Genomic DNA, 24,226 nt, shown 5'->3' with positions numbered 1-24,226 from the left:
TCTCTTCTTCATCTTTCTCTGGACCGGGTTTTTGAAGGTTGGGTGGTGGGTCCTGGTGGGTGGGGCTTGGGCCATTTGTTGTGACATCACCAAGTGCTGATGGTTTATTTTAAGGCACAGTGGCTAAATACAGACTGTTTGCATTTCACTGCAGACTGGGTGCTTTGATTTTTCACAGTATTAATATAGAACCTAGACCTGCCTTATGGTAAGACATGGAAATCTCACTTTATACAATATGAGACTTTAAGCAGGAGTGCACTGTGGCAGCTCATCCGAAGACTCTGAATGCGGGATAAGGACGATTTGCTGAGATTTCTGTCTGATCTGTCATCTGTCATTTCTATCAGTATGATACCCCGGTGCTCAGCTTTTGGCCGTACTCGTCTGAATAGAAATAAACACTTTGGGAAGAGTTAAACTGAGGCCACACGGCAAAATACTGCACCATGATTATTGGACACTGGAGCTGTGAATTTTCTTTTTATAATACAGCAAACACTGATGTAGATACTATTTAAAGTAGTATCTGCTGTTCGCCTTAAGAACCTGTTTTGCTATCTCTGCAGCGACACTCATCTCCTGTGCTGACCTGCTGGATATCAAATCCTTCTCCTGGAAAACGGCTGGCAAGAGGGCAACACTTGAACGACTGGATGCTGGAGAGGTGACGACATGGCAATTCAATCTGAATGTGTGGCTCTTCCATTTTGCCCGTGGTGCTTGTGCTTGCTCTGTCTGAACTATTCACCATATGCAAGCAGCTGATCACACGTTGCTCATGTGCGTATCTCGCCCTCTGGGGGGAAGGCTGCTATTTTCAGTGGGAGGTCATGATGGAGAGAGGCAGTCTGATAAATTTACACTATTTAAACCAAATGTCTTGCTCAGGGATGCTTGAAAAAAGGGGCTACAGTCGAACTGCCCCGGGACGATTTAATCAGTCACCCTCAAAGTTGGAGGTGAAAAATGTGTTTTTCCTGACAAGAGCAATATCCAAAAGGTCCAGAGTCTGAGGCTGTGAATGTGAATAGCTGCTGTAGAAAAGCAGAAAACATTTCAACTTCTACTGCTTCATTCTCTAATTGCAGATTTAAATGTTTATACTAAAAATCAAACAAACTGTAATCTAGTTAAGTATTTCCTACTAATGAATAAATAAAAAGTCATGAAAGAATGCAGCTAAAGCAAAAGTGGTAAAAGATTTTTTTTTTAAAATACACTGAAAGGTACGGAAGCTTATTGCATTCATTCAATAAAAAAAAATACAGATCCTATTTTTCTGAGTATTTTTTTCTGTTTTTCTGAGTAATTTTTTTTAAAATCAGTTTTTCTGAGTAATTTTTTCGTTTTTCTGAGTTTTTTTTTTGGATCAGTTTTTTTTGAGTAATTTTTTTCCTGTTTTTCTGAGTAATTTTTTTTGGATCAGTTTTTCTGAGTAATTTTTTTCCTGTTTTTCTGAGTAATTTTTTTGGATCAGTTTTTCTGAGTAATTTTTTTCCTGTTTTTCTGAGTAATTTTTTTGGATCAGTTTTTCTGAGTAATTTTTTTCCTGTTTTTCTGAGTAATTTTTTTTTGGATCAGTTTTTCTGAGTAATTATTTCTGATTTTCTGAGTAATTTTTTTTTTCCTGTTTTTCTGGGTATTTTTTTCCCTTGTTTTTCTGAGTATTTTTTTCCCCTTGTTTTTCTGAGTAATTTTTTCCCCTTGTTTTTCTGAGTAATTTTTTTCCCTGTTTTTTTGAGTAATTTTTTCTCTACTTCGAAATCTCGCGATAACTACGGAAGCCGGTGCTTGGCCGCCGCCGCCGCCGCTGCTCTAGTGGCGGCCGGGCACCGGGGTCTGTGAAGCAGGTTCATGAAGCCTGGTTGTCCCGACATGATTCACTCACAACACTGCGGCTGTAACGTTATGTTGTGTGTGTTGTAGCCTACTTTTCGGCTACAACACACACAACATAACGTTTCAGTGTATGAAGTGAACAGAGCTGCAGCCGCGAGCCGCTGCGCTGCTCCTAAACTAGAAGCAGAAAGTTTCTCCTCTTAACTATGCTGCCAGTATGGCCTTCCCTGGGTGTGTGAGCCCGGCCGCCCCCGCCGTAGCAGCAGCAGCAGCGTTATGTTGTGTGTGTTGTAGCCTACTTTTCGGCTACAACACACACAACATAACGTTTCAGTGTATGAAGTGAACAGAGCTGCAGCCGCGAGCCGCTGCGCTGCTCCTAAACTAGAAGCAGAAAGTTTCTCCTCTTAACTATGCTGCCAGTATGGCCTTCCCCGGGTGTGTGAGCCACCTACGGCCGGGCACCGGGGTCTGTGAAGCGGGTTCATGAAGCCTGGTTGTCCAGACCAGCAATCGCTCTGGTCCCGACATGATTCACTCACAACACTGCGGCTGTAACGTTATGTTGTGTGTGTTGCAGTGGCGGCTGGTGACTGAAAAAATTGGGGAGGACAGGAGGAAAACCAGTCCACGGTGTCATGTTATTTTAGTCAACTACCTATCTCTACTTTCTTATATTCGATTTAATTTGAGTAATAAAACAATGACGTACAAGACTTCTTTAAAAAAACATTTTATTAAATGATAAAAGTCTGTTGACATCAGGACCATGAGTGGAGGTGAGTGACTTTGACATCAGGACCATGAGAGGAGCAGAGATCCTGTTGACAACATCAGAGGTGCAGAGTGAGCAGAAATCAAACTTTGTCAGTTTCATAGTAATTGGAAAAAACACTGAGGAAAAAAATAATTGAACTATTAAGTACTCACCTTTTCTTTAGAATTTGTAAAGCCACAAGGCAGAGTGACTTTGACATCAGGACCATGAGAGGAGCAGTGACTTTGACATCAGGACCATGAGAGCAGGTGAGTGACTTTGACATCAGGACCATGAGAGGAGCAGTGACTTTGACATCCCTCCTCATTCAGTGGCTCATCTTCATCTTCCTCATGTGCTGTTCTCCTCTCTGCGCTGTCTGACCTGTCTCCGTTGCGCCGTAGCGCTTCACTCCGTCAATTCAGAGTATTTTCACAGCGTATTCTGCGGTCAGTCTTCGGTCTCTGCTCCGGTCCCGACTGGGCTCCGGACACGGAGCAGAGAGCCAGGTCCGACAGTGCAGGGCTGTCCCTCTCTGAAGCAGAGGAGAGGTCGGCTTCACTCCCGTCTGTCTTCACAGAGTCCACAAAGGGTTTCTGATCACAGGGTTTCCAGCGCTGCCGCCTAAACTAACGTGTTAAAAAAAAAAAAAAAGTAGCGATATTCGCCGCCGCCGCCCCCCTTGGGACGATCGCCTTCATTCATCTCCGCATCCTCACACACACATAGGCTACACACCACAGAGAAACGCGCATGCATAACAGCAGCGCGCGCTATAGGTGCCGGCCTTTCGTGTAAACAAAGCCTGGTCATTATATGACACCCGGCTATTAATTAAATGTTTGAAAAAATAAATGCGACTTATAAACCGGTGCGACTTATATATGTTCTTTTCCTCTTCATGACGTATTTTTAGGCAGATGCGACTAATACTCAGGTGCCGACATATAGTCCGGAAAATACGGTAATTAGTGGGGCTCGGACCGTCGGGACAGTCACCGGCATGCCAGCCATCTGCTCTACCCACTACGCTACCGCAGCAGTTTACAAAGACTGCAGGACAGCACAGCACATCACACAACACTCATTAGTACACTCGCCCAAGACAAAGTGCGTTGCTGTTCCGTATTATGTCCCGCTGTTGTGCCGCTAAAATATCTTCTCCTTCCGCGCCTCGACCCCAGGTTACCGTTGTGACAGTCAACGCGAATGCAGCTGTCAGAGTAACTACACACACGACAGCAGCATATCACAACAAAACAACTTCGTTGCTGTCGTATTGTGTCCCGGTCGTGCCGCTAACATTATGTCCTCCAACCGATTCCAATATCGCTGAAAACTCCATATTTCTTGTCCGAGCATAGCTGGTAGTGAAAAAGCTGTAAAATACATAGCGGTTATTTTCCTGTTTACAGCTGTATAAATGTGAGAATGAAATTTGGGAACTGTTATTGGACCAACCTGCTGTCAATCTTGTGTTCTGATTGCTGATTGGTACAGAAGAGCCTCCTCCGTCCATGACGTCATTTTACGTGGTCTTAGACCAATTACAGGTCAGGATGAAGACATCCTAAATGCATTGAGTCAATGGAAGAAGATCCCGCCCCGAGGCAGTTTAGGGAAGTAAAAATCTTGCCACCTCCGTAGAGCCCCCCACCTTCCTGCTCCCTGCTCCTCACACAGCCCTGCTCTGTCTCCTGAGCCTGCTGGCGGCGCAGTTGAGCCGTTTTAAGTGGATTTTCTTCCAAAAAACAAACTTTTTTTATGATAAAATACATATATAATATTTTATAAATTATACTGAGATTTGGTAATGATTTATTTCAACCAGTTACTCTTTCTTAAATAAAAAATAAATTTTCCTTTTGCCTCTCAAAAATAGAGGAGGACCAACCTCCTCTGCCTCAATGGACCAGCCTCCTCTGGTGTGTTGTAGCCGAAAAGTAGGCTATAACACACACAACATAACGTTACAGCCGCAGTGTTGTGAGTGAATCATGTCGGGACAACCAGGCTTCATGAACCGCGGCGGCGGCGGCCAAGCACCGGCTTCCGTAGTTATCGCGAGATTTCGAAGTAGAGAAAAAATTACTCAAAAAAACAGGGAAAAAAATTACTCAGAAAAACAAGGGGAAAAAATTACTCAGAAAAACAAGGGGAAAAAATTACTCAGAAAAACAGGGGGAAAAAAATTACTCAGAAAAACAGGGAAAAAAAATTACTCAGAAAAACAGAAATAATTACTCAGAAAAACTGATCCAAAAAAAATTACTCAGAAAAACAGGAAAAAAATTACTCAGAAAAACTGATCCAAAAAAATTACTCAGAAAAACAGGAAAAAAATTACTCAGAAAAACTGATCCAAAAAAAAATACTCAGAAAAACAGGAAAAAATTACTCAGAAAAACTGATCCAAAAAAATTACTCAGAAAAACAGAAAAAATTACTCAGAAAAACTGATTTTAAAAAAAATTACTCAGAAAAACTGATTTAAAAAAAAATTACTCAGAAAAACAGAAAAAATTACTCAGAAAAACAGGATCTGTATTTTTTTTTATTGAATGAATGCAATAAGCTTCCGTAGAAAGGGCTCTAAAAACCAAGAAAAACGATCCAAATAATATTATTTATTTATCTGTATTTTGAATTGCAAAGTGCTGCATCTCTCCTGGATATGTTAGTTAAATTTCCTGTTTTGTCAGGAGTATATGACGTTACAGCTTATGTTATTTAACCTGCAGTTATTTTTTGACACATCAGGGCAGTGCAACAAAATGCAAACACCAAACTAATATTTAATCATCTTCCACTATGAAGCTGATTTAGCAAAACGGGTTAGCAACATGTTTAAACAACTTCCACTGCATTTATTTACGGTTGTGTTTCTGGCAATCAAGCAACTGTAATACGAGTCCAATATTGATTTATCGTCTTCACCAACGCAGGCCAAAGACAACAGACTCCTCACTCACTGGATCTAAAATATGAAGTAATGCCACTTTGAGGTTGAAGACAATAGAGGCCTCTGCTGAGCCGCTGCCTGGCCTGAGTCCAGCCCGTCAGTCGTTTGGGCATTCTGCCCAGAAAATACCTGTGGTGCTGCATGAACACCAGCTGATAGAAAAGATGAATAGTATTTATGCTCTACTTGCCCACTACTGCGACCCACGACCAGGTTATTGTGCTGCTGTGACGTTCACTCTGCTGTGTGTGTGTGGATTGTGCAACTGAAACCCTGAGAGGGAGGGAGGGGAGCTTCAAACCAGCAACAGGAAATTAACATGTACATCTCCCTATAATCTATTACACTGTCGGACACCAATACGCTAAAATCATATTTGTGGTGGTACTCCACTGAATGGTAGTGTGGTGTGCTTAATAGGCGGCGAAATGAAATGGTCCTAACTTTAAACCCCGAGCACTTACTTGACAAAAAGCCGACATCACATCATAATACTTCCTGTGGTATGACTAAATGGAGCGCCTGGGGAATGGACGGAAGTTATATATTTTATTAATGTCGTTTATTACAATTTGACAGCTATTTTTCAAGCTGCACCTGTTTCATCACAGTCAGAGTCAGATAAATTCAGCCGATCAGTCATGCACAATCCTGTGTGGAGCAGAGGCGGAGGCTCATAGATGTTACAGAGGTCACTGTTTCAAAGTGTTTCAATATGTAACCATGTACATTTTTTAACCAATTTTTCTATTCTCTCTGTATTGAAATTGACTGTCTGTCTTGGGTATTGGGTATCTTACAGTAAGTTATGCAGTTCAAGTGTGTGATTAAATGTTGAAATGTTGTTATTTCAACAACCACAGTCTTAAACGGGAGCGTACCTATGTTCCCCGGGTCCTATGTTCCCCGGTTTTCCCAAAAAGGGTCCTATGTTCCCCGGTCACAATAGATACTGGGGAACATAGGACCTTTTTTCAAAAAAGGGGTCCTATGTTCCCCGCTGTTGCTGGTCGATGGACTCTCTCTACTTATCTAGACTCTTCTATCTGGCCTGTCCTACCTGGTCTTTTTACTAAACGTAACCAACTCCTTTCTTTATTGCCTAAACCCAACCAATGGGACAATTACACCTCTCACTCAAAGTCACAACTCAACTTCTCATTCAGAAATAGGCAAAAATCTGCAAAGTCACAACTCCACTTCCAGGTATGGGTACAAAAATCGGGGGTCATCCCTATGTTCCCACAGCCCTATGTTCCCTCAGCCCTATGTTCCCTCATTCCTAACTTTTGTCGTCACTGAAAATTAGGCCCTATGTTCCCTCAGCCCTATGTTCCCTCATTTCTAACTTTTGTTGTCACTGAAAATTAGGCCCTATTCCCACAGCCCTTTTAGTACAGCGGCTAAGCATGAAAATTGTGCACTTTTTGAAAGAAACATGAAACTTCTACCATAGTTAGTTTATACCATGAGGTTTATTTTAAGATCGGGAGGGAAGTCAGATTTGACCTCCAAGATGGCCGCCAATAATATTCAAAAATGCCTATCGCTGGAACCAAACACAGTAGAAAAACGCTTAAGGTGTCATTTCCCACTAACTTTTGGGTGCCCATTCTGTTGGTGATACCTTTGAGACCAATATAATTCAAGAAAATGCATTTAGATCAATGTGGAGGTCAAATTATGCATACATAGGGAGGTGAACGGTGCAAAAAGGTAGTTTATTTCCAAAATAATAGCCCAACAGTGATGATGATGTTAATAATGATGATAATCAGGGATGCAAACAGCGCGCCGAAAAGCGAAACTCGCTTTTTTCATGACCAATTAGGTGACTTGTGTGAATCGTTCAGATCCGAAGAGTTTTTGTTTTTGAGGGAGGAGGGGGGGTCTCAGCGTCTCAGCTGGGGTCAGTAAAATGTTTTTCTAACAGGCTGACAGTGACAATCATGTGAAACTGAGGCGAACTCATTCATGGTTGTCTCTGATTATACTGATACACAACCCTTACCTCCAATGTTAACGCGCGACGTGCGCGCTGCGCTCGTTACCCAAAGCGCGCGTAGCCACCGTGCAGTCGGTGCGACGGCGACGCCGTTTTTCCCCGTGCATGTCTGGAGCTTGTGATGTCGTGGAGCTGTGCGCTGCGGACATGAACGGTTCCCTACGTTGCTGTGTCAGGCAGCTCTGCCCCGTTTCAGAGGTGAAGGAAGCCCTAAGTGGAAAGACGTCGCCTCCGCGATGTAGAATGTGTTCAATTAAAGTGAAACTAACACATTATATAGGCCTATATGTCCAATTACACACTGAATGAAACATCCATGTCTTCAATTTATTCAGTTTTATTTTAATAGTAATAATTATGACTAACATTCAGTGAAGACCTAAAATTCAGTATCATTCAGTGAAATATTGCAAAGGATTTTTTTTTTTTTAAAAGCATTTTTAATATAGAAATGTTGGCCTTCTGAAAACTATGTCCATCTATATGCACCCAGTACTTGGTTGGGGTTGAACTACTGGAAATGGACTTTTCCATGATATTGTAATGTAATCATTTGTTAATGGTGAGCACCCCCCCCCCACGCCAGACAATTCCTCTCTTTTTTGGTCCTGACCCGTTTGCATCCCTGGATAATAGTGCCAATAATAATAATCATCATCATAATAAGTTCTTTTTTTTAACTGATTTATTATGAACTCGTTGGCTGCCAGCCATTTTCAGAGCAGAGAGCTGCATAATACTTCCAGCCATCTTAGAGCAAATTCTTTACAGATCTTTCAAGACCACAGAATATTGTGTTCATGTAAACATGTAAACACCAAAAACTACCAAGAGAAAGAGAAGACTCTCTTCTTTTCATTAGGAAAAAAAAAGTTTTTTATTTCTACCTTTTTCCATTCTTTTAGTAAACGGCAAGTAGAACATTGGCTGGTTTCGCCAAAAAAAAACACCCTGTTTTTGACCAAAAAACACTGAGAAAACAAGCTGTTTTTGGGGGAAAGAAACATGTCAAGCAGAACGCTGTACTTTGACGTTATATTTTGAGACCACTAGAATTCAAAGAAAATGCATTTTATGTAAAAGGTAAAATCTGCAATTTAATAATACTGTCGCCCTCATCTTTCCGTGCCGAGAGGGGGTGGTGTCCCGACGCTGCGTGGAAGCATTGCGAAGGTCCAACGGGGGGGAGTTGACACAATGTGATTTCTGCCCAGTACTCTGAAATTAGAGTTCTCCAATTTCAACCCAACCCGAGTCTGACCCAAGTAAGGCCGATGGGTCGGGTTTGGCACAGCAGAGAGAGAGAGAGAGAAAGAGAGTGTGTCTGTAATGCTGTATGTATCTTCAAAAAAACCACAATGTTTTTGTGGCCGAAATTTTAATCAGTTTCACCCGCTGATAGGTGCTGCTGCGTCACCGGCACCGTCTGCTCTCGCTGCAAAGAAAGATGTCACTTTTTTAGTTTCATTTTCTTTTTTTTTGTTGGGCTGGCTGGGTTTGGCCAGACAACTAATGCTGGTTTATCGAGCCTCTGTCGGGTCCGGGCTTTTTTAAAACCCATGGGCCGGGTTCAGGTCGGGTTGTAATTTTCAGGCCCGTTGAGAACTCTACTTTGAATGTCAAAGTGAAGAAATTCAATGAGTGCAGGTAAAACGGCGGGAGTACCTATTGGCACTTTTCCACTACACAGTCACGGCACGGCTCAGTAAAGGTGCTTTTTTTTTTCCATTACAGCTGAGTTCTTATAGTTCCTCCTCAGCAGTGTGGGGGGATCGCAAGGCCGCACTGTTTCTCTCTCTATTTTCGATCTTCTCGTCAGCTCCCAAACTCAACAGGGGTCTTCTTTCCCGCTGATTTTGCCAAGCCCATTCCCTTGGCTGTGGTTTTTTCGCTAGATAGTAGGTAGGGACAGTGGGAATCTCGTTCATCCATTCATGCGTGTCACTAATTAGATGATGAGGCATTTGGCTACTTTGGGTCATACGGCTTTCCGTGTTTACTGCACGTTAGGCGCCATCGAGGGAGTACTGCAACATGATACAGCCCACACGGACCCATATTTTCTGCATCAGCAGCTGGTCCGCCACCTTCTATAATCATTACAAGCCAAACTGCCCCCAGCTGACCGCCAGCCAGGCGGGTGGGTTCCCGTTATAGAGGGCCAGCCAGCATTGTGTAAAGGACCCCTCAGGGCACCCCCAACATTGCGGCCGTCCCCTCATCCCTTTGAAGGCCAGCTCGGCTCCCGGAGAGGGCCATAGTCCTCAATCCTGGAACAGCCATACCTAAACGTGACGTCAGCCGACTGCCTTCCACTGATTGGGCAGAGCGTTTGTCACTGGAAAGAGTCGCGAGCGCGATGTCCGACATGAGAATTCATCTGTACCGAGACCGTTGTTATTCCTTCACCCGAGTTAAATGATGCTGTCTGGAAAACCACGCTGTGGTCCGTAATCGAGGAACAGACAAGTGAACTTGACTCTAGTCTGGCACTGTGAGAGATATGAGAGGTGTAGAATAAGACGCCTCGGCCGCCGGTGAAATACCACTCCTCTTATCATTTTTTCACTTACCCGGTGAGGTGGGGAGGCAAGCCCTGAGCGGGCTCTCGCTTCTGGTGGCAAGGGACCAGTTTCAGGTGGGGAGTATGACTGGGTTAAGGGTTAGCCAAACCTAACCCTAACCTGTCAAACAGTAACGCAGGTATCCTAAGGTGAGCTCAGGGAGGACCGAAACCTCCCATGGAGCAGAAGGACCAAAAGCTTGCTTGATCTTCAGTATGAATACAGACCGTGAAAAGCGGGGCCTCACAATCCTTCGATTTTGGGTTTTAAGCAGGAGTGTCAGAAAAGTTACCACAGGGATAACTGGCTTGTGGCGGCCAAGATCCAAGATTTGGTGTATGTGCTTGTTGAGGAGCCAATTGTTGCGAAGCTAACTGTGGGATTATGACTGAACGTCTCTAAGTCAGAATTGTAGTACCAACGGATCTTCGGTTGGCCCCTGACAACCGGCTTTTGATTACAGCGAGTAGAGCCGTTGGTGACAGGGTTGGCGCGCGGCCGGATGGTGGTCGCCCCCTCCTCCTATCTCGCACCGTATGTTTGTGGAGAACCTGGTGCTAAATCACTTGCAGACGACCTGATTCTGGGTCAGGGTTTCGTACGTAGCAGAGCAGCTCCCTCGCTGCGATCTCTTGAAAGTCAGCCCATGATCCAAGCTTTTGTCGGTTCTGAGGGCGTGGGCCCCCAGTTGGCAGTCCCCTCATCCCTCACACCGGTGGACCAGGGGCACGGTGGCAGCCCTCAGTCAGGCAAGGATAGAGGAGGAGGAGCACCAAGTGGACCAGAGCCTGAGAGCCAGGGAGAGTAACAAGCGGCTGTGGTGTACTAGTGCCACGAACAGAGCCGAGAGACAGTATCTCTTTAACTCATTGGTGCCATTGATGTCTATATACGTGTTGTTTCTGTTGTTATATTAACTTCAAAGTCACTGTTCTGCTTGACATGTTTCTTTCCACAAAAAAGTTTGTTTTCTCAGTGTTTTGGTCAAAAACAGGTGTTTTTGGCGAAAACAGTCAATGTTCTACTGCCGTTTACTAAAGAATGGAAAAAGGTAGAAACAAACTTTTTTTCCTAATGAAAGAAGAGAGTCTTCTCTTTCTCTTGGTAGTTTTGGTGTTTACATGTTTACATGAAACCCAATATTCTGTGGGTCTTGAAAGATCTGTAAAGAATGCTCTAAAAATGGTATGCAGCTCTCTGCTCTGAAAATGGCTGGCAGCAATGAGTTCATAATAAAATCAGTTAAAAAAAAAAGAACTTATTATGATAATGATTATTATTATTGGCACTATTATCATCATTATTAAAGGGATAGTTCAACATTTTGGCAAATTGGCCCATTGCCATAATTGCTATAGTCATAGCAGTAGGTTCGTTACCTTTAATTGTAGGTGTAAGCTATTTTTTAGTACAGCGGAGCGCAGCAGCAGGCTGCTCAGAGCTACGCTATGGAGGCTAAGGGAATTTCTTGGTTTCCCTCATTAAACTCATCAAATACAAAATCCCAAAACTCCACAGCGCTTTTGTAGACAAGTTGTGAGCTGCACAACCACCACGCTATGAGATAATGACGGAACGATACGAGACGGAGCCGTTTTCGAGGTAAATTCATACAAAATCGCTGATGCGCGTTGCGTTCAGGGACAGTTTTTCAGCAAGCAGTCTCCGTATTTACCCTGTATTTACCTCGAAAACGGCTCCGTTTCGTATCGTTCCCTCATTATCTCATAGCGTGGTGGTTGTGCAGGTCACAACTTGTCTACAAAAGCGCTGTGGAGTTTTGGGATGTTGAATTTGATGAGTTTAATGAGGGAAACCAAGAAATTCCCTTAGCCTCCTCTCAGCAGCCAGCTGCTGCGCTCCGCCGTACTGAAAATAGCTTACACCTACAATTAAAGGTAATGAACCTACTGCTATGACTGTAGCGATTATGGCAATGGGCCAATTTGCCAAAATGTTGAACTATCCCTTTAACATCATCATCACTGTTGGGCTATTATTTTGGAAATAAACTACCTTTTTGCACCGTTCACCTCCCTATGTCTGCATAATTTGACCTCCACATTGATCTAAATGCATTTTCTTGAATTATATTGGTCTCAAAGGTATCACCAACAGAATGGGCACCCAAAAAGTTAGTGGGGGAAATGACACCTTAAGTGTTTTTCTACTGTGTTTGGTTCCAGCGATAGGCATTTTTGAATATTATTGGCGGCCATCTTGGATTTGACCTCTCCCGGGCCTCAGAGGTCAAATCTGACTTCCCTCCCGATCTTAAAATAAACCTCATGGTATAAACTAACTATGGTAGAAGTTTCATGTTTCTTTCAAAAAGTGCACAATTCCCCTTGATTTGAGGGCTTAACCGCTGTACTATTTGGTCCCACCATTGGTTGGGTTTAGGCAATGAAGAAAGGAGTTGGTTAAAGCAGAAGTAAGTGATATATTTGTGTTAATATAAGTCTTAAATAGTTATATCTTCCGAGTTCCGACAGCAATCACTTACATAGAGTGTTTGGACCGAAACACGGGTCTGTCAGTCCCTCTGCTCTGCTCTGAGCCAAGGAGAAAACATTTATCGTATCCTACAGTTTTTATCCAATGAGGAGAGAGAACGGCATGCAGGGCTGTGTGTGCAGCCAAGGGACGCCGTGAATGTGGTGACGTAGGGACGAGGACTGTTATGGTGCGTTCAAGGAAACTCGTAACTCGTGTTTTTCCGACCTGTGAAGTCATACCAGTTCAATCTGGTACGAGTTCACGGGTCGGAAGTTACGAGTGGCCGTTATAGTGACTTTCACAGGTAAAACAGGTCGGAAAAACACGAGTGGGTTGCCTGAAACGCTACAAAGTCGCAAGTTGTGACTTGAAGCTGTAATTTACGGTTTCAAAAGCCTACCTGGAACGCAGCATTAGCCAAAACGACCGGATCGCTTACTTCTGCTTTAAGTTTAGTAAAAAGACCAGGTAGAGGCTAGACAGGCCAGATAGACAGAGTCCAGATAGGTAGAGAGAGTCCAGAGGGAACATAGGCACGCTCCCCAAAAATTGCATGTTCCCCAGGTTCTTTGGGGGAAAAGCGGGGAACATAGGATCCTTTTTCTAAAAAAGGGTTCTATTTTTCCCGGTCACATACACAGCGGAGAACATAGGACCCGGGGAACATAGGGATGACCCCGTCTTAAACTGAGTTGAGTTCTTGTTTGTATCTTGTAGAAAATATATATTTTAACAATTGAGAATGGGTAAAACTTAATTAGTCACGACTGAAATTATTCTGAAAGAGAGAGAGAGCGAGAGAAAGACTGTTTTGTGTTCTTTTCACCTTTCCTGATATAATTGGATTTTTTAACAGCTTTAAGAGCATCTCACCACTGTGTACAAAACTACAGGGGTCAGTTGCTGATAAATCCTGGGGCCGTGGCAGGTGAAATAAATAATGAATGAAAGTATCCACACCAGCTGTGCATAGAGTACACAGGGATTTGGAGAAACAGTACTGTAACACTGACGAGGCACGAACATGAGGGAATGTAATCCAGTAAAAATGAAAAAAAAGAAATAGAATGGATCACGCCTTGCAATTTTTGTTCCCTTTGTAAATTTACTTTAACATTTGTTTATTTCTCCACGCAGTTGTGCGTCACTACAAGAACCCCAATGCCCCACAGTTTTATCTATACAGCCTACGGCAGCAACACCACTCTGATCTGATTGGGGGTATAGATCAAGTGAAGTTCAGCACTGAGCTTTGCAGAAGCTTTGCAGAAAAGGAATAGCTGCTTTTGTCAGTAAGTATTTATACTTTTTATGCATATTTCTCTATATACTGTATATATATATATTTAAAGTCTACCATGGCTTTACGCTGACTTGCAGAGAGCAACTTCACACCCTGTTTTAGCTTGAAAAAGTGATAACATAGTGGATGCAAATATAATTACCTCAAAAGTAGATTTAGTGCAGAAAGTTGTTCTTTCAAATTCAGAGTCCATTATGATTTTTCTTTTGTTTTCCATGTAGACACATCATTACCTAAGTGCCCCCACAGAGCTGGTTCATTACAGGCGTGGGCATGAAGTTAAACAGACGTGGTCACATTAACATTCATTGTAGCAGGAACAGTGACTCACCACAGTTCTCCTCGTCCGCTTGATTCCCACAGTCATCGATGCCGTTGCAGTGCAGCAGCTGAGGAAGGCACATAGTCAAGTTGCCACAGGGGAAATATCCAAGGGGGCATGTTGCCTTCTCCTCTGTGACATTAAGTGCTATAAACAAAGCAGAAACACAATTATGAGTTGCATCATTTTAATCCACTTGTTTTCATTAGAGTGCATATTAAAAGCTCTTATTAAAGATCTGAGTACATATGGGGAGTCTGTGCATCTCATTACAGAGGCTTTGCTATTCTTTTGTACCATCTCACGTCGGGCTTCATCCACCCTTCAGGGAGCGCTTCTCCTTCTTTCTTTGTGCGTGCTGAGCTGCTGCGTTTCTTTAATCAACATACTTGTGACTGCTGTTGTTCTTTACTCTGCAGTCTAAATAATGCAGAGACATTGAACAAACCGAACAGATGGATACGACAAATGTGGGGGAAAGTAAAGCAAAGCGCAGAGAAAGAGAGCGACTCATTCCCTCAACTTATCCGGCCTTGATTAGGAGGAAAATTCCTTCATTACAAAGCAAACAGGCGTTCAACCTGTTCAATCTGCCAGCTGCAGATTAGATATTCCACCTGTGCTGCCTTCAATTACAAACACAATAGAATTTATGATTCTATTTAGCTTTCTGGCTCTATGTTAAATCCCTGATCATGTTATGTTCATATGAGACTCTCATACTACATCGTCTCATTACATGCAGAGCAAGTTGGTGATATATTTTAGGTTTGTACTTACTGTAGGTTTAATACGTTTTTCTGACTGTTTTGCACATACTTATATTGATTTTCATTGCTATTATTGAACATACAAGAGCACTAAAGCCAGCGAGGTACACAAGTTAATGATGGAGCTCAAAATGTTACTGTGAACATAGTTTCAGTCTCGTTCAGCCTCCTTTCAGGGGCACATCTCACTCAGCTGTTGAATTAAAAACAGGAGTCTTTCATGTATGTCCTCGACAATATGTGCAGCCAGTTCGCAGGTGTCCCTAACAACATTTCCTCAGTTTATGTGCATGTCATCCATCCTTTTGTGCATCACTTTTCCTAAATAAAGCTGCACTAAGGTCTTGGGTGATACATCACATACAGTAATATTGCTGTTAGCTGCCTGCACCATACATCATCCCAATACTTTCTCATTTTCAAACAGTGCGATCTACATTAAACAACATCCATCATGGCAGTGTAGATTAATATCTACCTCTCCTTTTAGGAGGAATAAAATCCAGCCACCGTTTTTTCCCCCAGCAGAATTCCTGTTGGAGCCAAAATCTTTTTAATTTTTTGTGTGTTATATAAATTAGACCTGTAACTTTTGGATATTTATGTTTTGACTTTAGTTTGGAGTAAAACACAGAAATCACTTAACAATATTCTTATGTGTGTTGCTCAGTGTCACAATCACTATTTGAATCAAACTTGAATAAAACTTTGAATAAAACTGAACTGAACTGAACTGAATCACAACAAAACCTGGTTTCATGTCTTTCTCAAAATCTCTGACCTGTAGATAGGCTACTGAAAAAATATTTGATGGAGGTTACCACAGGATTTTACACATCAGCGCTCTCTGATGACAAAGTTTGTCTAATTTAAAGTTCGTCTGAACTGACCTGATTGAAATCCACCAACCAGTTACATTTTTCACAAGGTCCCAAATGAAAAATGAAAGTTTTACTGAAATTACAAAATCCACTTGTGACAAGTACCTGCATCTGATTGGAAGAAAAATTGGGTTTTAAAACTCCTGTTGAAGATCACATTAAGATTGATTTAATTTAAATCAAGTGGTGCCTTTCATTTCACAGCAGAATACTGATTGCACAAGCAACATTTTTATGAGGGTCTTGAGTATGTGCGTGTAATTTATGTTCATGTTGGTGCCCACAGCTTCAGGCCCCTCGACACTGAGCACCATGGATCACAGGGTGGGTGGACATCAGTGACGGACTGGCACCAAAAAGCATACGCTTAGAATATCTTTACAGTCATGTCGAAATATCCATGGTTCTTCCTGTTGTTGTTCCCTTTCTCCGAGGGGACTGTGAAAACTGCAACAGGAAGGCAGAACTTCCACCGGCCGCATCATTACGCTGCCGTTGGCCATATTGCCTGATGGCCAGTCCATCCCTGGTGGACATCACTTACAACACAAACAGAATACTGTTACTGTCTTTAAATGTATGAATTCATCTCATTTTCATTCATCATCACTTCTTATGCCATCAAGCCTGGGGGGGCTTCAGAGGTCAACATTTTTGGCCCAGTGAACACTGCATCTGTGTGACACCTGGAGGGGATTTCCTTAAACTTGGTAAAATTGTTCAACTGGACTCAAGAACAAATTGATTTTAGTGACTAAAGGTCAAAGGTTAACACACAGTGACCTCACAAAACATGTTTGGTTTTTTTGCCTTATAAATACAAAAGCTACAGAACTCCTCAAAGGAATCCCTTCAACATTTTTGCAGTAAAAGTGATTCATTGGGTTAGTTTGTATAAGTTCTTACTACTAAAAAAAATTGAGGTAACAATTTCCATGGACCTTTCTGAGTAGAATGAAATGAAAATAAATAAGTTAGAATAACTACACAATTTATTAACAACACAATTACAATTAAGTTGGTTTGACTTAAATAAGCTTGTAGAGGACAAGGCAAATTATGTTGCTTGTATTTAAGTAATTAAGTTGGCCTAACTAGAGACGTTCTGTGGCATGTACTTAAAGCAGAAGTAAGCGATCCGGTCGTTTTGGCTAACTTCTTATCAGCTGATGGAGTTAGCAGTCCCCGCCCTCGTCCCTACGTCACCACATTCACGCGCATCCCTTGGCTGCACACACAGAGAGGACCGCCCCTTTATGCTGTTCTCTCTCCTCATTGGATAAAGGTTGTAGGATACAAGGAAAGTTTTCTCCTCGGCTTACAGCAGAGCAGAGTGACTGACAGACCCGTGTTTCGGACCAAACACTCTATGTAAGTGATTGCCATCGGAAGATAAAACTATTTAAGACTTATATTAACACAAATATTCCGCTTACTTCTGCTTTAATACTAGCTAAGTTGAAATAACTTAAAAATATCCATGGAAATTGTTACCTCAATTTTTTTTTCGCGTTGAACCAGCACATCATTTGTTAGAGTGTGGGACTCATAGACAAATGACATTTTGGAGGTCAAGGGTCAACAATCGTCATAGTAACAAACTCGCTATTTGTTTTGTGGCTTTAATCAAGACAAAAGCTACACACAAATGGTTAATGTGACACTGGAGCAGGGTTTAGTGGTAAAAGCAGACAACCACGAGGCGGTTCTTCTAATTCTTCTAAAATTTGGGGAAATTTTCAAATTACTGTGCTGATCACTGTGACGGTTTCTCAGAACTTTTAACTTTTTTCCCCTTCTAAAAACAGTGAATACCAAATTTCCTAAATTAATCTCATGACTGAGCCAAGCTGCTCCTCACTTTCGTCTTTGGACATCCATCCACATTCAATTCAACATCTTTCCATCTTGTAGTAGATATCGTATCGCTCTGGCCGACCAAAGGCTGAAGCTGTGGAGCATCGTTAGTGATCTTTAGGATTTGCTAAAGCCCAAGCTGCCCTATCTTTGAAGAACGGAGGGATAGTACACTTAATCCTTGGCTTCTGTCCTCTCCTAGAGCTTGATACCAGAAGAGAGTGGTACAATCTTGGCAATAAATTATTAAGAAAAAGTCCAATGTAAGTGCCGAACATCTTTCTATATATTCTTTGGGCTCCTGGTTTAGGGCTGTATCATTTTCAGAAATGTCTAAGACATTGTTTTTGCTACATTGCAACGCGTACAGTAACTGCATAGTAGTGTTGTCACGATACCAACATTTTGGTACCGGTATCGGTACCAACATGTTTTTCGATACTTTTCGGTACTTTTCCAAATAAAAAGAGAACACAAAAAATGTCACTATTGGCTTTATTTTAATAGAAAATCTTAGAACTATAACATATGCAGCACTAAATAATCAGTAAATCGGTAAACAGTCACTGCTGCTGCAGGAGTAAAATTCCATCTATATTAATCTGAACTCTTCCTGAATTAAAACATTAGTGGTCTGTTTAAAAATGAATATCAACTTGTTTTCTTTGCATTATTTGAGGTCTGAAAACACTGCATCTTTTTTGGTTATTTTGACCAGTTGTAATTTTTGGGAGAAATTGTCATCAGTAGTTTATAGAACGAAACACAAATGTTCATGTTACTCAAACACCAAACACACACACCTATTGTTTCCCATACGTTGACCCCCCCCCCCCCCGCGTAGCGCTCCTTCGCTGTGCTCACTCACTCACAGAAAGAGAGAGAGAGAGAGAGAGAGACCATGCATGCCAGTGGTGATCCGCGGTACAAACGAAACGTATCAACCAGCACTGTTTGCATTAATTAACGAGTCTGTGGCGGCCCGTCTCTCTCGCGCGCGGCGCGCGCACACACACACACAGATACACACACAAACACAGGCACATGGACAGGTGGCGCTGTAACGGTAATAAAAACAGCACCTTGCTTCGTTTGTGACTCGCTCACTCGCTCGCCTCGGCTCAAATTACAATGCGGCGACTTCACGTGGCGACGTCACCGCTGCCGGCGGCGCAGAATGAAAGTACCGGTCCCATCTAAGCGCAGTATGGTACCGTTTTAAATGCGTCAGTACCCCGGTACCACTCTAGTACCGGTATACCGAACAACCCTACTGCATAGTAATTCAAGGCTTCAAGGTTTTTTGTTAAAGCTCTGGTGAACTATCGCAATAAGTTCATGATCCCATCTGTGAACAACCCAGACTTGTCAACTACACCTTTATCTTAACCCTTAAACAGGCAGGAGTGGAAAATAAGTTGCAAAAAATAATTTAATGTTATCACTCATCTCTTTAGGCCCTAAGAAAAATATTTCAAAATTCAAAATATATATATATTAAATATTTTGGATTTTATGAGTTGTATCTCCCGGGATACGTTGCCCTATTAAGGTATAAAAAGAGCCCAAATGATAAACATATTAATGCTCATTTTGATGAAGATAAGTTATACATTGTTATATTCCTTGGTCATTTACATTACACATAGACCTTTTAAAGTTGATTTTATTAATTTTTTCCAATCCAACTTTGTAATCTCATTAGAAAGCAGTCTCATAAAGAAGTGACACGCCACTGCTGCTACTCCATAAAAAAATCCTAGTGGAAACACTGTTTTATAGTGAAGACAGGCAACAAACTTTTGTATGTTTCTAAGTCTGCATAAGGGAGAAATTAAAAAATTATATTTTTGCATTTACCTTTAGAGAGACAGAATTTTATGTTTGTATTTCGCACTAATCTTAAATTAACTCATAATAACATTGTATTCTAACATTTTGCACATGGGAATGGCAGAAGATGGCAAAATACTTGCTTGTTTTGTGCACATAGTTAGGAAAAGACTGAAAAACAAAAAGACCAGGGGCCTCATTTATCATTGTGGATACACCTTTTTTTACACCCTTTTTCCCCCGTTTTGTGCGTACGCACTTTTCTCCGCCAAATTTTGATCTATCAAGCCAAAACCTGACGGGAAAAAGTGCGGACATTTACACCCATTTTGACCCTGGCGTACCGTGATTTACGCCTTTTTTGAGGAACAGGAGGAATTGGCGACACCGTTGCTGAGTCAGAGAACTGCAGTGTGAGAGGGAGAGAGGAGCGGAGTACATTTAGAAGAGACAGTAGGATTTCTTTGTAGTAATTGTGGTAGTGGTGGACCGTTGATGCTGGCAATCCAACCCGCTCTATAATAACACTAGGCTTTATGTTAATTGATAAACAGAGCGGATTGAGGATTTTGCTTTTTTGCTTTTACACACTCTAGTGTGACGTCCGACAAGGATCAAACTCGCCAAGTTTAAAAACAAACCGGCAGCAGCGCACACTGATCTGCAGCTACTGAGACTGTTATTAATCTGTCACCTGAGTTAACGAGGTGCACGTGAGTTTGGAGCTGACGAGAGAATAAAGACTGAGACAACGTAACCGTTCAAAGTAATGGTAACTATCGTGGAAACCCTGCTTATTGTTTTAACATCTAGGTGTAAAAAAAAAAAAAAAAAGATTTTCTGTGATAAAGGGGCAGATGATTACATAAGATTATTCTTCTTTCTGCTCCTGTTTGTTGAGATTTGGGAGGTTTTGGTTTTTATTGTAGCTTATTAAAATGCAAGATCATTTTTCTGACTGATTTATTGCCTGTGTATCTGCTTTCGGAGAAGCGGAGAAGTTCCGCTTCTTTCCCCCGCCCTCCGCCCGTTGTCTCCTTTGTCACTTTGTTGTCACTTTGTTGCCGCTCCACAGAGAGCACATGGCTAATTAAATATGCACGTGCTGACCATATATAGTTGTATATAGGCGTTCGGGGGTGGAGTAAGAGGTGTGTTCACGTGTGCACCATTCTTGGGTCCGGTGTGATTTATTGCGGAGAGTTGTGCGTACGCACAGTTTGATTGATCTGAAAAAGGTGTAAATATTTCGGGTGTACGCCATTTTCGTCTTTTCGCCGTACGCAAAACTTTAGTAGCAGTTTTACACCCTCTTTGATAAATGAGGCCCCAGGTCTTGTGGGCTGCCTGACTCAGGTGTTTTATGTTTGTGTCTTAGATAATGTCTTTTTCGCTGTAGTTTCAGCCTCAGCAAGGTAGGGATCTACTTGTTAAAAACAGAATTGTTATAATTGTTATAAGCTAAGAGATATGATTTTGAGTTGTGCATTTTGAGCCAAAAGTATAAAGGCCCCAAGTCAAAAGCTTTCAAAACTTCTATGTATAGGAAATAATAAAAACGAACTAATGAGATTGATAAATCTGTGCAGGAGTGTTTTGCTTCACAAAGAAAGAATAAAAACACTCTCTCCAACTTTTGCAGTCCAATTGGCTTTATGCACAGTTCCACTACTTCCTGAAATAAGCCAGCTCGTTTATTTCCTGTCTTACATTATTGGACCCACTGATTAATACAGGTGTGTCTGACCATTGTTGTGAGGTCAGACACACCTGGATTAATTAGTGGGTCCAATAATGTAAGACAGGAAATAAACGAGCTGGCTTATGGAACTGTGCATAAAGTCCATTTGCAGTCAAATTGTTTTTCATCAACAAAAATTTGTCACACAGATCTTCATTGGGTACCCCCCCCCCCCACACACACACTTTACATTATACCGTGACTATTTCATATCGTGAGTCCTATGTCGTATTTCGTAAAGTATCGTGAATTGACTATTTGTTACACCCCTAACTACATACATACCACCAGTTATTATTTATTTTTAGCTATTTATAGTCTGTATTTATTGTTGTGTTGTGTGTGACTGGTTCTGTGACAGCAGTTGACCACATCCTTTCTTTTCCCATAAAATGACCTAGCCGAGATGCCCTGCTTGAAGTAAAATACAGTTATACTGTTGTAATGGGCAAAGCTGTGCATGATAATATCTGATACTGCAGTAATTATTAGCATGCCTTCCAGTTTGAAACAACATTTTGAATAATGAACATTGACCAAATTTCTACCCCTAATCTGGCAACGTATCTCATGGGATACATACATTTCAAAAGCTGCTAAGTAACACCACAAACACAGTTGGAACATTTTTTCTTCATGAGAATGTTTAGACAACTGTTCTAATTCATTTTAGGAATTTATACTGTTGTTTTATTGAAAATAAGTATGACTAATATATGATTAGTTCCACGGAAGGAAGCAGGTTCTCCACCACTGGCAGCCATGATGTTTTCAGATCAGGCTGACGAAACGATGAAAGATAGCCTGAACCAAATCATATCATCTAGATGCTAATACCAGACAAGACTTTTGATAAATGCAAACTTAATTAGTGAAAACCTCCCAGCACACCCCCTACAGGATGTTAAAGTGGGTGTATCTCCTGGTGCACGTTGGCTCCTAAATATTTTAATTGCATTGAAAAATTGCAAGAGGGCCAGGGACAGACTGCAACTGCATACTCTCTTTCCCTATTCTAGCCTTGACACTGGATCCTGACGCAGTGTTTCAAAGCAGCTGACTGAGGCCACATTTTTCCAGAGATCTAAAAGTTTCTAACAAACAATATCGAAAACCATTTCTGGGTCTACTACCCAAATTAGGATGGCACTCTCCAGCTCTCTTTGCATTTCCTCAATTATATTTGGCATCTTTCTCTTAATCTTGTGTTAACTGTGTTTGGTATTTGTCTTAATGAGGCCTGATTGGTCTTCATTAATTCATTTAGACATGAGGGAGAGTTCCACGAGAGAGCAATCTGCCTTTTATTAATACAAAAAAGTGTTGAAGTGAAGTTGGCATTTCATACCATTCAGAAGTGAAACTCCTTCAGTTTTCAATTTCATCCATTAATTGCTTTTACCATTTTTCTTTCCTGTGATATTTGAGTCAATAATGGGATTCTATTTCTCACCTATTACTGCTGGATGAATTTATTTTACCTTTCATCCACAACAGGTGCGTCTGAATTAATATTTAAGTGTTAGATGTAGGGTCTCTGTTTTTAGGAACATTTGTTTTATTTCTAACTCACCTGGCTAATATTTTATTTGCTTCAAAGCCTGTTCTGTGATAGGTTTGTCTCAGGCATCCAACGTTTTGTTGTATTTGTATGAGAAGAATAGCTCAACCTCTTTTATAATCTCAATGAGTCATGGAATGCATTTTTAAAGCCGCACTTTTTGAATGATTCATGTTCCTGCAGAGTGCATCTCTTTTCTTTCCCCCTATTCACTAGATTGTTCACATTAAACAGAGATTATTTCAAGGCAAACAAATTGTATTCAACCTGTTTCTTAAAAAGGATGCTTTTCTTGCTGACCTCTAACAAGAATAACCCTCTTTTGAAGGAAGGGCTCCTTACTAGAGGTATCTACAGAGGATATTAAAGATCTCTCTTTGTGTCAAACTTCCCTCTGTTTGACCCACTCGCACCTTCTCTTAAGAGAAACCTGCAGCTGCCTCTTTATATCCAGCCTCTGTGCTCAGCTTTAACAATACCTGGAAGACAATATATAGCCCCATAACCTGGTGTGTTCTGATAAATAACTCTTTAAATCTCAGCTTCTCTCTCTCTCTGTTCAGTGCGGTTTCTTTCTCGTGTCCTGCACACAACACCGCCTCACATCCCTGTCACTTGTTTTCTTCATTCACCTCTTCAAACTCCTGCAGTTCCTGCTTTGCTCGTCAAGTCATCTCACTTTGAGCTCCTGGCACCCCGTACATGTTGTCATGACGACGCTCTCTGTATCCAGTCCTCCATCTCATGTTCTTGCTGGATTTAATCACCTGGATGTCCAGTTCCCCCCTCGTCAACTCTCTTGCCATTTCTGTTGCATTGTTATCTCACCTTTATTAAGTAGTTTCTGGAACTTGAACAACTTTTTCTCCTCCAGTTCCCTTTTTTAATTTCCTTCTTAACCGTGTCTAGATGAGCTCCTAGGTCCCCGCTGTCACATAGTCATGCTCAGAAACTGTTAAGAAATGAACCACTGCAGATCACGATGCTTTCCTGGGGCCAAGTTTCCTCAGCGCTTGTGTGAATTTTGCACACAGGTCCCGTCTGACGTTTCTGTTTTTTCTCTAGAGTAAAGAGTCTCCTTCTGCACCCTCTGCATACTCCTACTTGTTTCTCCATCTTCTTGTTTCCAGCTTTCTCCTGTAGCCTCACATGGGATCTTACATTTCATTGATAAAATTTGCCAACAATTTCCAGTTAATTTCATCCTTGAGGTTGTTGAAGTTCTTATTTTTAGACCCTTCAGTCTTTTTTAATTTCTTCCCCAAGTTCACGAATTTCGGTGGTGATGTCAGCTCAACCCTCTGCAGAATCCTCCATCTGCTTCTCCTC

At 41.7% G+C, this 24,226-nt stretch overlaps 1 protein-coding gene across 2 annotated transcripts in view; it reads right to left on the bottom strand.

Annotated features, from left to right (window-relative positions):
- Positions 1–24,226, bottom strand: part of rxfp1 (relaxin family peptide receptor 1) — a 111,994-nt gene that overhangs the window by 81,509 nt on the left and 6,259 nt on the right. For both annotated transcript variants that reach the window (XM_085789144.1, XM_085789143.1), the window contains exon 2: positions 14,264–14,401. In XM_085789144.1, coding sequence (XP_085645270.1) covers positions 14,264–14,401 — 138 coding nt within the window. The remainder of the gene's footprint in view (positions 1–14,263; positions 14,402–24,226) is intronic.

This window comes from Trachurus japonicus, chromosome 10 (assembly GCF_045865225.1).
Source record: "Trachurus japonicus isolate A0001 chromosome 10, Traja_1.0".
Classification (NCBI taxonomy): Eukaryota; Metazoa; Chordata; class Actinopteri; order Carangiformes; family Carangidae; genus Trachurus; species Trachurus japonicus.
Note: the sequence above shows the minus strand (reverse complement) of the source record. Positions and strands in the feature narration are given on the sequence as shown.